This window comes from Pelophylax lessonae (genome assembly GCF_965119305.1).
Source record: "Pelophylax lessonae genome assembly, chromosome: 9".
NCBI classification, from domain to species: Eukaryota; Metazoa; Chordata; class Amphibia; order Anura; family Ranidae; genus Pelophylax; species Pelophylax lessonae.
The window spans coordinates 102,886,911-102,902,921 of record NC_138776.1 but is presented as its reverse complement, the minus strand read 5'-3'; the positions used below and the strand labels follow the sequence as shown (position 1 = coordinate 102,902,921).

At 44.8% G+C, this 16,011-nt stretch overlaps 1 protein-coding gene across 1 annotated transcript in view; it reads left to right on the top strand.

The window, feature by feature from the left end:
• The window catches only part of LOC309564243 (olfactory receptor 5AR1-like), a gene marked incomplete at both ends in the record, with an annotated part of 59,748 nt that extends 44,098 nt beyond the window's left edge, over positions 1–15,650 (top strand). Inside the window, one exon of the mRNA XM_082268869.1 lies at positions 14,950–15,650. Within this exon, the coding sequence (XP_082124995.1) occupies positions 14,950–15,650 (701 nt within the window). The remainder of the gene's footprint in view (positions 1–14,949) is intronic.
• Positions 15,651–16,011: the final 361 nt, after the last annotated feature.

The window sequence follows — 16,011 nt, the reverse complement described above, 5'->3', positions numbered from 1 at the left end:
TTTGAGGGAATAAGAGTAGGACAGAATCTTTAATCAGAACTTCAACTCAGCGGTCATTCTACATAGATTTTGTTGTGTACTAGGGCACTGCTGCTGCTTTGAGGGAGAGACTATAGGAGGAGGACAGAATTTTATTCTTTAATCAGAACTTCAACTCAGCGATCTACATTGATTTTGTTGTGTGGGTGCAGTGCACAATCTTTTTACCCTGCCCTGATCCCAGTGACAAAAAAAAATACTTTTATCCGTCTGTTAGTTAGGTGGGCGGCAGGGGGGCATTTTATGCAAGCTCAGTGCACCAGCATATTCAGTGTGCATTTAAAGCTATATATAGCTATAATTTTCTGGGTTTTTAAAAACACCCGTTTTGGGCTAAAATCCACAATTTTATAGCCCTTGCTTGCTGCATCTGTACGTGTAGAATTCAAGCGTTATATATTGCTGTCATATTGTGTTAGTAAGAAAACACCCTTTTTGGGCAAAATACACAACATACTGTTGTTCTATTCTGCTATTCAAAAAACACCCATTTAGGGCAAAAATAATAATTTTGCAGCATTTGCTGCATATGTTACTGTGAGATACACCCTTTAGATACTGTTGTTCTATTTTGCTACTCAAAAAACACCCATTTAGGGCAAGATCCTAAATTTGAGAAATATGAGGAGAACGTCAAATATGGGATGTGGCCCCGGTCGTGGTGCTGCTGGTGGAGCTCCTGTTGCAAGGAGAGGACGTGGTCGATCTGTGCCAGCTACATGCACAAGTGAAACACCTTCCTCGGGTGTGAGTAGGCGACAGAACCTGCAGCAGTATTTGGTCGGGCCTAATGCAGCTCTACGAATGTTGAGGCCAGAACAAGTACAGGCGATAGTAGATTGGGTTGCTGACAGTGCCCCCAGTGCCGTCACATTGTCTCCTACCCAGTCTCCTGCTGAAAGATCAGAGTTGGCCCATGCAGCCGATGTCCATCAGTCTTTCACCTAACCCCCTTGCAAATCAGCCAAGCAGTCTGAGGCCCAAGTCATGCAGCCAGCTCTAAGGAGTTGTCTAGCGTGGAGGTTCTTCACACAATGTGCTGATGACAAGACACGAATGGTTTGCACGCTGTGCAATCAGAGCCTGAAGTGAGGCATTAACGTTCTCAACCTGAGCACAACCTGCATGACCAGGCATCTAAGTGCAAAGCACAAGCTGCAGTGGAGTAGACACCTCAAAAACCAAGAAAGGTCTGTGGCTCCTCCTGCTTCCTCTTCTGCTGCAGTCTCGCCTCTTCATCCACCTCTGTAGTGACAGCGGCACCTACTACCCCACAAAAAGAGGGTCAGCCAGAAACACCACCACCTGGGTCACCAACCATCTCCACAATGTCCCATGGAAGACTATCTCCCAAACACTGGAGCGGAAGAGGAAGTACCCCCCCTACCCCCCCCCCCGCAATCCATGGCCCTGAATGCCAGCATTTCAAAATTCCTGGCCTTTGAGATGCTGTCATTCCGTTTGGTGGAGACGCAGAGTTTTAAAAGCCTTATGGCGGTGGCTGTCCCACAGTATGTCGTGCCCAGCCGCCAGTACTTTTCCAGGCGAGCAATCCCTTCCCTGCACAACCAAGTGGGGGACAAAATCAGGTGTGCACTGCGCAACGCCATCTGTGGCAAGGTCCACCTATCTACGGATACGTGGACCAGTAAGCACAGTCAGGGACGTTATATTTCCCTAACAGCACACTAGGTAAATGCAGTGGCGGCTGGGCCTGAGGCGGATAGCAGTTTGGCGCATGTCCTTCCACCACCAAGGATTGCAGGGCGCTTCAGTTTGCCTCCTGTTGCTAACTCCTCCTACTCCGCTTCCTCATCCTCTACCGCCTTCTCATCCGGTCAGCGTAACACCTTTACCACCAACTTCAGCACAGCCAGGGGTAAATGACATCAGGCAGTTTTAAAACTTGCCTGTTTGGGGGAAAAACCCCACACCACGCATGAGTTTTGGAGGGGCATTGAACAACAGACCAATGAGTGGTTGGTGCCAGTGAGCCTCAAGCCTGGCCTGGTGGTGTGCGATAATGGGTGAAATCTCGTAGCAGCTCTGGGCCTAGCTGGTTTGACGCACATCCCTTGCCTGGTGCATGTGCTGAATTTGGTGGTGCAGAGGTTCCTTAAAAATTACCCCGATATGTCAGAGCTGCTGCAGAAAGTGCGGGCTGTCTGTGCACACTTTCGGCATTCTCACCCTGCTGCTGCTAGCCTGTTAGCGCTGCAGCGTAACTTCGGCCTTCCCACTCACCGCTTCATATGTGACGTGTCCAAAAGGTGAAACTCCACCTTGGACATGCTGTCAAGACGAGCGAGCAGCAGCAGGCAATAGTGGAGCTTCAGCTGCAGCACGCACACGTAAGTCGCTCTGCGGTACAGCACTACTTCACCACCAATAACTGGGCCTCCATGCGAGACCTGTGTGCCTTGTTGCGCTGTTTCGAGTACTCCACCAATATGGCCAGTGCCGATGATGCTGTTCTCAGTGTTACTATCCCACTTCTATGCCTCCTTAAAAAAACGATTCGGGCGATGATGGAAGATGATGCTGCACAGGAGGAGGAGGAGGAAGAAGGATCATTTCCAAGGCTTTCAGGGCTGTCATTCACAAGTGGCTCTGAGGGTGGGTTCCTGCACCCACAAACGCCAGGTACACAATTGTCCAGCAAGGGCACAGTTCTGGAGGATGCCGAGGTGGAGGATGAGGAGGAGGAACCATGTTCACAGCAGGGTGGCACCCAGGCCAGCTCATGGCCATCACTGGTGCATGGCTGGGGGGATACAGAGGACACAGACGATACACCTCCCACAGAGGACAGCTTTTCATTGCCTCTGGGCAGCCTGGCACACATGAGCGATTACATGCTGCAGTGTCTCCGCAATGACCGCCGAGTTTCCCACATTATAACTCGTGCTGTTTACTGGGTGGCCACGCTGCTGGATCCCAATTACAAGGACAACGTACCGTCCTTAATTCCCTCACTGGAGCGTGATTGTAAGATGCGTGAGTACAAGCGCACGCTGGTAGATGCGCTGCTGGTGACATTCCCACCTGACAGCGGGGGCACAATGGAAGCACAAGGCGAAGGCAGAGGAGGAGGAAGAGGTAGCCAACGCAGCTGGGGCACCGCCAGCACCTCAGAAGGCAGGGTTAGCATGGCCGAAATGTGGAAAAGCTTTGTCAACACGCCGCAACAACCAGCACCACCAGCTGATATGGAACGTCTTAGCAGGAGGCAGCATTTCACCAACATGGTGGAGCAGTATGTGTGCACACGCCTAGACGTACTGAATTATGGGTCTGCTCCCTTCAACTTCTGGGTCTCCAAATTGGGCACATGGCCTGAGCTTGCCCTTTACGCCTTGGAGGTGCTGGCCTGCCCTGCAGCCAGTGTATTATCTGAACGTGTTTTTAGCACGGCAGGGGGCGTTATCAAATACTAGCGCAGCCGCCTGTCCAGAGCAAATGTGGACAAGCTAAAGTTCATTAAAATGAACCAGGCATGGATCCCACAGGACCTTGTGCAGAATAGACATGTATACCGGCCTTACCCAGCCATTGTTATATTTTTGATCTTTCTCACTCTTTTGGGGGTGTACCCTAAAATAAAATTAAAAACCAAAACCAGTGTTGGCTACCTCGTCCTCCTCCACCACCGCCACTTCCACCTGCACCGCCACATCCACCGCCACCTCAACCTCCTACTCCATGTGGACCTCGTCCTCCTACATCAAGTTTATTATTTTTTATTTTTATGTATTTTATGTTATTTTATCCACATTTGTATGCAGAACACTTACCGTGCTCTTAACAACATTTTGCTGCCATTTGCATCCCTCTAGCCCTTTCCATTACTTTTTTAGAGCCATTTCAGTGCTCAAAAGTTTGGCTCCCCATTGACTTCAATAGGGTTTGAGTTCGAGGTCAAGTTCGGGTCCCGAACTCGAACTTTTTTGTGAAGTTCGGCTGAACTCGTCGAACCAGAACATCCAGGTGTCCGCTCAACTCTAGGATTAGGGCTTCAATTTAGGCTCACAGTACCTAACTCTTCCACTCTGAAGAAGAAGCATTGTCCTGAAAGATGTAAATAGTGTAGAGGTCCTTTTAATCGCTTAATCTAAATCTTCAATCTACAACTACCAGCTATTGGGACCTCAGAATCCTGAAGTACCCACTTCAGAGCTCCAATCTCAACTTGTATCTCTGTATTTTCTGGGAGCCCTTTACATATACTGTTTGTGTGATCTGGCATTCCTTCACATTTTTTTTTGGTTATATGCCCTTATCAAGTCACTCTATTGTAAGTGCGTTTTTACTATTTTTTATTAATTTAGGCCCCCCTTAAAATCCATTGTAGACCCTTATCCAGGCATGCAGCCTGGCTGCCAAAAAAATGAGGGCCAGCAAGTGTGCTTCCCCACTTCCTGAACCATAGCAGGCCATGTGCCCACAACGTTGAGAGGGTACCTTGCAAGGAAAGGGGGGGGGGGGTCAACAAAGCTTCTCACTCCAGCAAGGCACCCTGTTCCCTTACATGAATGAGTAAGGTCACATAATACCCCTTGTTATTCATTCACAAAAAAATGGAAAGGTTACGAAAATACTCTGTGAAAAAGTCCTCCATTAAAAAAGTCCCCCCCAAAAGAATTAAAAAAAGTTTCAAAATGTAAATCCAACATCATCCAGTGATGTAGATCCAGCAGCAATCATGATGGGCGATACCCAATGCCCTTACCACAACAACCCGCCACCACAATGATCTTCATAGTGATGCACAACCTAGGATTTAGGGCATCCCTAAATATGCTATTTAGAGGATTCATGTATTTTTTTAAAACATGGCAGCGCCCAGTTACTCGTCATTAAAAAAAGACCAACACAAAGTACAAGATTACACTCTGCTAGATTTCAAAGGGGGTTCGGGCACTATGTTCATGGATTGCAGAATTCAGGCTGAGTTGATCGAATGTCCAGTATATGAACTTTGCTCAAAATATATAGTATTTAGTTTATCAAACCTTTTTAAGCACTTCTGGACCGGAAGATTTTCCCCCTTCCCCCTTAATGACCAGGCCATATTTTGCGATTCGGGATTATTTTAACGGACAAATGCGTGGTCGTGCGACGCTGTACCCAAATAAAATTGATGTCCTTTTTTCCCACAAATAGAGCTTTCTTTTGGTGGTATTTAATCAAATGTGCAATTTTTATTTTTTGTGCTATAAACAAAAAAAGAGCGACAATTCTGAAAAAAAACAATATTTTTCACATTCTACTATATAACATTCCCATAAAAAAATTAAAAATCAAAATTTTTTAACATTTTAGGCCAATTTGTTTTCTGCTACATATTTTTGGTCAAAAAAGACACAATAAGCGTATTTTGATTGGTTTGCGCAAAAGCTATCGCGTCTACTAATTACGGGAAAGATTTATGTCATTTTTATTGTTTTTTTTTATACTAGTAATGGCGGCGAGCTGCAATTTTTTGCGGGACTGCGACATTGCGGCGGACAGATTGGACCCCTGACTGACATTTTTGACACTTTTGAGGGGACCAGTGACATTACTACAGTAATCAGTGCTAAAAATATGCACTGTTACTGTAATAATGACACTGGCAGGGAAGGGGTTAACACAGTAAATGATCAAGGGGTTAAATGTGTATCTAGGGGCATGTTTCTAACTGTGGGGGGCGTGGCTTTTGAAATAATTACAGAGACCTGTGTTCCTATATAGCAGGATCACAGGTGCTCTGTGATCATTGCAGAGAGAAGAACGGTCAGCTATGTTTACAACAGTTGCCCGTCCTTCTCTCTCAGCGGGGAGCAATCGCGGGTGTCAGGCGGTATTCTGAGTCGCCTGCCCCGTGCATCAGCATCCCCACTGCCGAGTGGGGGTCGGAGCGCGCCGTCAGCGGCGGGCGCTCGCCCCCTAGCTGCGGGCCCGCGACTGACGTTTACCTACGCCGGTTCACGCAGGAGGGCCGCCCTGCCACAGTATAACTGCGGCGGGCGGTCGGGAAGTGGTTAAAGACTGTGACACATGCATTCAATTTAGGAACAAAACCCGATTAACTGCATATTGATATCATTGAAGGACAACACATTTAATATTTCCTCACCCCCATAGTGAAGCACGGGTAGTAAAATAGCTTTATCCCCACTCTTGAGACCTGGATCTGTCTATACATCTCTAGATGGCTGGGAGCCACAATGAGTAAGGACCAGCCATAAATGAGTGGCACACATGCGCAGTAATTGCTAGGCTCAAACAATATTTTTTGTTGCAAAGGCAAAGTAGCGCTAAGCAGGGCTGCACAGTGAAGATTTTAGGATAGGGGATGAAGGTAAGTATTTATCACCTGGCCTTTACTATAGGAATACAATTAATATGTACAGTACTGTATATGTTAATTTTCAGGTCTAATTTTTGCCTTTCCCAAACCTCCATCATGTTTTTTAGAACAAGGCTCTGTTTTTTTTTTTTTTAAATACCCTATTGAATGGCATGACCTCTTGTAAAAGGTATAATGAAATGGATCAACATGTTAAAGAACCTATCCATATACATATCATGTTGTATGCCTGGCATGTCAATGGAAACATTTTATCTTTTTTTTTTTTTTTTTAGTTTAGGAATGTTTAGTTGAATAAAGTCTGGGCTAGTAAATACAATAACTAAATATGTTTTTTTTTTTGTTTTACTGTTTACACTGTACTAAGTCAAACTTCTTTATCAAACTTGACATCCCAATGGAATAACTTTACTTCACAAAGAATAATATAAGAGGTAGCACTTTCAACACTTCACACATTGATGCCAACGATAAACAGACCTTTGCTGTATTGTGACAAGTCAGAACATCTAGCTATGCTTGCAGTGACCTAAGCAGGTACATTTCTACAAATTTATTGTATTCTATTTCTTGTATTACATTTTTAACAAACTATTACTTTTATTTTAATTTTAATGCAATTTTATTTATGTTACACACTGCTAACATTTACTGGACATGCTTACAAGAGCAAAAAAGCAATCTTAAACAGACACACCTAAAAAGGCAGCAGAATGTTAAAACTATTTGGGTGTGTAAACTGATGCAGCTGTCTGATATCCAAGCAAGTAAAGTGATCTGTGGATTTTTGAGTACTTAATAGTTCTCTAAGGCCCCTTTCACACAGGCGGACCGTTCAGATCCGCCTGTCCGTTTTTTTGGCGGGTCTGAACGGTCCCCCCATGCATCCCTATGGGGCATCGAATGTCAGCAGAGAAATGTCCGCTGACATCTGATCCGATCTGTCAAATCCGGACTGATGGAAACCCTATTTTCCATCCATCCAGCGGATCGGATCGGATGGGATCGGATGAGAACGGACCGACGGTCCATTCCCAACCGATTCCCCCATAGAGATGTATGGGGAACTGACAGCTGTGTCTCAGCACACAGTGCAGAGAACAGCTGTCATCCTCCTGCTCAGCGGGGTATCGGTAGATCGATCCCCCGCTGAGATAAACAGAGTCCATCCGACGGACTGTGTAAAAGATCCCTAACGTTCCGATAAAATGCTTTATCGGAACAATGAGGAAACTTCGCCAGAGCTTAAAAAGTGAATATGAAAGTAAGGAGGTCATATCACAAGGCAATAACACAAACATAAATAAGGATCTTCATTTTCAGACATTAAATTTTAATGTAAAATCTTATCAGAGATATAAGTAATTTATCTTATTGAATAAAAATGCCACCTTTTTAAACATAAGTATCCTTATCTTGCTGTGTTTTCTTTGTGATCTGATCTCTCTATGACTTGCTGTTGTGAAGTCAGAAAACACTTTTATGCCCAGTGTGAAATATTCAACCTATGTAAGTCAAGTATTCATTTTGTAAAGTATTTTAAAACTATTTTTCTTTACCTTAATTGCTGAGAGTTCTTGTCTGCTTAGAACTAAAATGTCACAGGGATCATGCCTAATAATAATGAAGATTAATTCATTTTATTTTATTATTAATGGAGATTTACATTCATGTTTAATACGGGCCAATAGGAAATTTGCTAAATATCTCCAAATGGTCTGTGAAAGCTTTCACTTGTCCAGTTCATGGTATAGGTAATAGGAGTCACTTCAACTTATTTTTTTATGGAAAGTTAAAGGTTTTAACTACTCATTGAAGTGTCCTTCTCAGTTCGGGGTATACATTCACAAGTACCAGAATTTCCTTGGTTAAAGGCTGACTCCACCTTTAAGACCATGATACATGTTACACCGTTATTTAGAGTATAACATGTAACATGGTGCCAAAATGGCCCCCGTCCAACAGCAAGCGGGGTTCTTCCATCCCACAGCAGCTGTCAGATTTAATATTGACTTGTAGTTACCAATGGAACACAAGTGCAATGATCACCATACATTTAGTCCACTGACACGTCTTCCAGCTCTGTAACTGAGAGTCTGTACCTCAGTGTGGACATGGAAGAAGAGTCTGCAGGAACCTGGATATGCCCTTTGATCCATTGATCACAGTTGCAATAATGTGCAGGCTCATTGGAAAATGTGTTTTTTTCCCCCCAAAATACATGTGCATTTATGATTGACTTAAACTTTAAATTGGAATTCCAAGGTAAACCTAACTAATATTAAAAATGCCCCTCCCACCTCCTAACAGCTATGCTGACTGACCTGTTTAAGAAAGATATATATATATATATTTATCTGTTTTCAGGCCGCTCCAGGCTGGTCACATGATCTCCCCCGTGTGAGACAGTGGTGGCTGCAGAGAGAGAGCGCTCAGCAATGGCTGGATTGTCTGAGCAGAGATGGCACCCCTAGGTTTTCTATGGCCCATCTGTTGTCATTGCTTCCTCCTCTCCCCTAAAGCTGCCGCTGGCTGACAAAGTGAGTCATGTGACTGGACCAGAGCAGCCTGGAAATAGGTAAGTATACAGATCTTACTTACACTGGTTGGTCAGAACAGATGTTAGAAAGGGGAATGAACATTTTTATGACTAGTTAAGTTTGCCTGGAATTCTACTTTAAGTTGCCTATATGGTGGACGGTGATTTTGGTATTTATGGGTGTGATAGGCTCTCCAATGATGATAAGTACATTGTCAGACACAAGAAATGACTTGCCAACTACAGCTGCTGCCAAACAATGCTAATCCAACATTCGACTAGCATTATTTAGTGGCTTTACTTATCCTGTTGATCACAGGACTGCAGTTCGTTCTACACTCCTGTGAACCGTTTTCAGCAGACAGCTGCTGAAGCCTACTGTTTGCTGACATCACAGAGCCGGTCCCGGGAAAGATCGAGATTATATGGTCGGGATCTGCCCACATGCCTGTAACAGCATCCAGCACAGCCTCTCAGAGAGCCACTGAGAGCCTAAGCCGGCCGCCCCCTCCACAGCCCAGCGCTCCAATGAGCATGGGGGGGGGGGGGGGTTGGCAAAAAAGAGAGCCGGTGACTGACAGTCACCAACTCTCTGCCTTGGGAGCCCTGTGAACTGAGCTATCAGTGCTGTTTGATCGCTTGGTTCTCAGCTTTAGAGCCAGTGGAGGACAGATGCAGCATCGGACCAATGCTGCATCCAACTAGGTAAATATGACCCCCCCCCCCCCAAAAAAAAATACCATACTTCTCTTCTATTTGTTTCTAAGTGATGACTCAAAACAAGCATACAGATCAGGAAAGTCATATCTCAGAATCTCTAAAGTAAATATAGAAGGAATGCTCTTCTGTACTTTAATTCTTACTTATTATCCCCAAAACATGTGTTGACTTTATTTACTTCTCAATTTTAATTTTACATAGTATTATTAAAAAACAACAAAGAATAAATCCCAGCTCACTTACCAACCAGCCTGCAACAAACCAAACCAACCCTGTCTAACAGTTCAAGTTAAAACCAGGGGATTAGTATGCACACATTTGCAACTATATGCGTAAGCCAGTGGTGTATTTAGGTGTTGTGCTGCCCTAGGCCTGACTAAACTCATGCACCCCCTAATTTAAATATGACCCACCCCTTCCTATCAAGGCCACGCCTCTTCTGTAAACCACACTCCTTCATCTTTAGGCCTCACCTTTTGTAACATGCATGGTGAGCCTTAAGCTGGCCATAGTCTATACAATCTGATTGTACAATCTCCTTTTGAGCTACCATCAAATGTGTAGTACAAGGACCTGCCTGATTGGATACCGGATGAATGTATGTTTAGCTTTTTCCTTATATTACATGGTTTTGGTAAACATAAAGGAGAATGTCCAATTTGATTTTTTTTTAGTGTTGGGTCAGCTTTGTGGAGATTGTTGGTGAAAGGGAAGAAGGGATGAATGGATAGAGGGATTAATGGATGGATGGATGGAAGTAGAGGTGAATGAATGGAAGGATGGACAGATTTATGGATGGAGGAATGAATGGAGGGAGGGAAGGGTGTATGAGTGGACAGATGTATGGAGGGATGTATGGAGTGTAAGTAGCTCTAATGCACTGACCTGGTTTTCTCCGGACTGGCTTCTTCTCCCCACTGCAGAAGTGGACTTTACTGAACACCCCCCCCTGCCATAACCTCTCACACAGGGATCGGTTGTCCTTGCTGGGGCTGCTGCGTCTCTTTGAGGAACACACCCGATCACTGGATTCCCTTGCCTGTCTCTTCTTTCAAATGAGAGAGCTGGCTATAGCAGCAGCCATCATTGTGGGGAAGGCTGCAGGTGTGCTGAGTCCTCCATATCCACTTCTTCAGGATGATGGAGGGGAGAGGGATCTGGACTTTCCCATCACTCCCAGTCTTAGAGGATCCCAACAGGTCACCACAGGCTGAAAGACATCCTGGAAGATCCAGGAGAGATTGATTAATCACAGGGTATTATTCCTGGTAGGCAGAGGAGAGCCCATGTAATATGGCAGCACATCCTTGAACCAGGCATCCTACATTCTTCTCCTATAGGGGGATACATCCTGGGTCACCCAGGTAGGAACCCCCTGAGATCTATGTCAGCGCTAGGCAGGGCCGGTGCAAGGATTTTTGACACCCTAGGCAAAACGTAATTTTGCCGCCCCCATTGGCTCCGCCCCTGACTCCACCCCTTTGTCCATGTTAAATGGTTTTATTCAACCCTCTAACTGCTACATCTGCAAGATGGCTTGTTCTTTTAAAAAACGATTGACTTACTAGCAGGATCAGTATGTTAAAACAAAAGCGAGAAAACCTAAAAGCAAGAAAGAAAACTAATGCAGCCACCCATCTAAGAACTAGTAAGCTGCAGCACAATAAATATTTTGCTTTGCTTTACCACTTGCTGACTGCCCGCCGCAGTTTTACTGCGGCAGGCTGGCTAGGCTGCGCAAAACAACATAGCTCTATGTCAATCGAGCGCGTGGTGCTGGGGGGCAAGCACGTGCTGCCGTTGGCGCGCTCCTCTACTAGGCAGCAGGGATGCCGATCCATGGGACAGGTGGCTGTGAATGCCAATGGGCACCCGCAATCGTTCCCCACTGAGAGAGAAGAACAGTCAGCTGTTGTAAACACAGCTGACCATTCTCCCTGGAATGATCGCGAGAGCCTGTGATCCTTCTATGTAGGATCACAGGTCTCTATGGTAATTTCAGAAGCCACGCCCCCCCCACAGTTATAATAACTCCCCTAGGCTCACATTTAACCCTTTGATCACCCTGGGTTAACCCCTTCTCTGCCAGTGTCATTACCGTAACAGTGCATATGTATAGCACTGATTACTGTAGTAATGTCACTGCCCCCAGCAAAAGTGTCAAAAATGTCAGTTAGGGGTCCGATCTGTCCGCCCCAATGTCGCAGTCCCGCTAAAAAATGCAGATCACCGCCATTACTAGTAAAATAAGTAAATAAAAATGACATAAAACTTTCCCGTAATTAGTAAATGCGATTACTTTTGCGCAAACCAATCAAAATACGCTTATTGCGATTTTCTTTCACCAAAAATATGTAGCAGAAAACAAATTGGACTAAAAGGATCAAAAATTTAGATTTTTACATTTTTTTGGGGGGAATGTTATATACCAGAATGTGAAAAATATTGTTTTTTTTTTTCAGAATTGTCGCTATTTTTTTGTGTATAGCACAAAAACAAAAAAAAAAATCGCAGAGGTGATCAAATACCACCAAAAGAAAGCTCTATTTGTGTGAAAAAAGGACATCAATATTATTTGGGTACAGCGCAATTGTCAGTTAAAGTAATGCAGTGCCGAATTGCAAAATATGGCCTGGTCATTAAGGGAGCACATCCTTCTGGTCCAGAAGTGGTTAATACCACTTTAAGTGCTGGTTCACACTTGTGCAATGCCAGACATCGCATGTGATTAACACCACATTGCTGCCCAGATCACATGCAATGTCTGTGTGATGTGATTTCAGCCATACAAACTGTAAGGCTGAAATCGCATTGCATTTGCACCAAAATGGTGCAGGTCCCTATTTTTGGCCCGCACTGGAATTGGATCGCATGGATGTTCACACCTATGCGATACGATTCCTGTATCATTTCACAGTTCGCACTGCGATCTTTGAACCAATCTGGGGGTGTCATTAACCTTACATTGACACCCCCAGCGATTCGCAGATCTCAGTGTGAACCAGTGTGCAATTCTGGTGCGATGCGTGAATCGGCACTGAATTGCAGGGTTTCCCGCATCGCACCAGTGTGAATCGGGACTAAGTGCCAGTTCACATTTGTGCGATGTGGGAATGCTGCGAATATGCAGCCTGTTCCCGCATCGCATCCGCACCTCTGGCAGTTCAGACAGCCATATGCGATATGCAGGGGGTGTCAATTAAAAGTTAACGACACCCCCCAGTTGTGATCGCATATCGCAGTGCGATCTGCAAGTTTGCACAGAATTGGATCGCACAAGTGTGAACCACTATGTGATCCAATTCTGCTGCAGCAAAAAAAAAGCTGCATGTGAGTGTTTAGTGCGGATGCTGTGCGAATTGAGCCATACAAAGTGTACGGCTGGAATTCGCACCGCACAGAGATCGCATGTAATTTAGGAGCAGTGCGCTGCGAATCACATGCAATCTCTGTGATCGCACAAATGTGAACCAGGGCTTAATGGATAAAATTAATAAAGTAATTCTGTACTAATACATCAATGTATAGGGAGATGACGGGAAGGAATGAGTTTATTATTAACAGAAAGGGGTAAAGGGATTTCCAGTGCTGGCAGAGACAGAGAGAGAGGGGGTGAGGGTCAGGGAGAGAGAGGGGGTGACAGGGGGAGAAGGGGGGGGGATTTCAGGGAGACAGAGGGGGGGATTTCAGGGAGACAGGGAGAGAAGGGGGGGGGCAAGTTCTGGAGGGTCTGGTCAGTGAAAGGGTTACCTCATTGGAATGATCCCCGGCTCCTCATTCAGCAGCTTCTCAGTGTGGATGTCAGTTGGTTCTTTTTAATCTTCCCGCCCACCTTCCTTCACAGACGGAGCAGACAGGAGGGGGAGGGAGAGAAGAGATGTGTGTGAAGCCCAGGGCACGCACGCTGCAGCCGTGCTGGAGTGGACGGAGCAGTGAGAGATACAGAGAGGTCACACAGACTCTCACCTCTCTCTCTGTCACTGATCGAGGCGTGGCACCAGCCGCCTCTGTTCTCACACATGTCAGACTGTCAGGGACTCAGAGGGAGACCCTGATGAGTCTTTGCAGAGCCGAACGGAGAGGAGAGGGACAGACTAAGAGGGGGAAAACAGAGGCCAGGCGCCCTAGGCGGCAGTGCGCTCTAGGCGACTGCCTAACTTGCCTAATGGTAGCGCCGGCCCTGGCGCTATGTAGGGAACAGTGAGGATCGTCCACTGTGTACACAGCACAGCCCTCCCCTTCTCTGCCGTCCATGGATCTCGCCATGACATTAAAGTGTAAGTTAATTTGACCCCCCCCCCCCCCCCAGTGCCCCTGTTCCAATGTTCTGCGATCCCCCACTGTCAAGACGCCGCTTCACAAGTCCGAGGATTTGAAAACCCTGCGGCATCACCTACATTTGTAACTCTCAGCAGAAGAGGAATTCTGATTTGTCAGCACCATCACATAGACGGTGTTGGCCAATCAGATGCCGTCTAGCCGGTACTGTCAACATGCAGGCGGACCCCTCAGCGCTGGTGACACACATCACAACCAGTGGTTAGGGCATGCGGTTCGCACCCCACCCCCATAGCAATGCTACTGTGGCAGGGACTATTTTAATTTGGGAGCAGGCTGTTTTTTTCATGCGGGGGAGCTTTTTGCTGCCCCCCTGCAAAGTGCCACCCTAGGCCTAGGCCAAGATACAGCGTTGGCGCAAGCTGCAGGGCCACTTCATGGAATCCCAGTGCACTGCAGTCCTAACTCTATAAATTTTGAGAGGCTCCAAAGTTGGAACACATACTGTATATAATAATAGACAGATTAAGGGTGGTACAGGGGGTACTGTTGGCATTAAGTATTCAATAAATGGATGGATTGACAAATTATCCAACATATTGCTTTGAGAAATACTGACTATAAAAAAAGAGTAACTAAAATGATGTTATTAGTGCAAACATGTTGGTTAATACAGGAAATATGTGGAATAAAATATAGTCAGTACGTGTGATTTTATATGTGTTATCCACAGGTACAATGATATTTTTTTTTCTTGTGGAATGATCGTAAACAAAGTAAAACCTGGGTATGAATACAACGTCGGCCTTTTCAATTCAAGCATTTTTGTATTTTCCTAATTTTCAAATCCCCATTTTCATGATAATTTTTCTTAGCTATATTGCCATTATTGTCGGAAACCTCACCATTGTGACTCTTGTAATAACCAGCCCCCATCTTCAAATGCCAATGTTTATCTTTCTAGTAAACCTTTCAATTATTGACATTGCTTCTACATCAAACATTTTACCCAAACTTTTAGCTATATTACTAACAAAGGACAACACCATCTCATTTGCTGGATGTATAACTCAGATGTATTTCTTTGTGTCATTGACTTGTACAGAGGTCATCTTACTGGCAGCCATGGCCTATGACCGCTATATAGCCATTTGCCACCCTCTTCATTATATCATTTTTATGAGCTTGAGCCATTGCATTGGTCTGTCCCTTACTGCATGGATTGTGGGTTTCTTGGATCTCAGTGGGCATGCTTTTTTAATCTCTGAATTATCTTTTTGTTCATCTCATGTTATTGACCATTTCTTCTGTGACTTAACCCCATTGCTTAATCTGTCCTGTAGTAATACATCTAACATAGAACTTTTAAACTACATTGAAGGGACCATACTGGGCATTGCAACATTCCTACTCATCATAGTATCATACGTATTTATTATCTCATCTATTCTTAATATAAAATCTTCAGAAGGCCGGCATAAAGCGTTTTCTACTTGTACGGCTCACCTGACCTGTGTGACTATTTTTTATGGGACAATCATTTGTTTATATATGAGGCCCACTTCAAGTTACTCACCAAGACAGAACAAATTTTTTGCACCTCTGTATGTAGTTCTGGTTCCCCTGATCAACCCAATTATTTACAGTCTCAAAAATGAAAATATTAAAAGAGCACTTAGACTAAAGATAACATATTTTAGAGTGTTATATACAAAATACTAACATTTTTTAGCAAATAGTTACTTTTGAACCTCTTTTTGCACTAGCTTGAATACACTTCTTCCGTATTGGAAAACAAACTACCCCATGCACATGGTGTGTGTGTGCATATTTCTTGATATCTCCAAAAACAGAGCATTTGGAAACTCTTTGCATTTGGGAAAACCTAATTATAAAATAGAAGAATGTAATATCAACTGAAATCTACTAAATCTGGCCATGTGGTTTATCAAAGCCCAACACTGGGAAACATGATACTTGTCTCTTTAAGTAGGGCTGCACCCACTCTCCAATGGTTAATTTCTCGTTTAGTCTAGGGGAGAGAAACTTACTTACCTGATCCTATGCTCCCCTGGCAGATGGG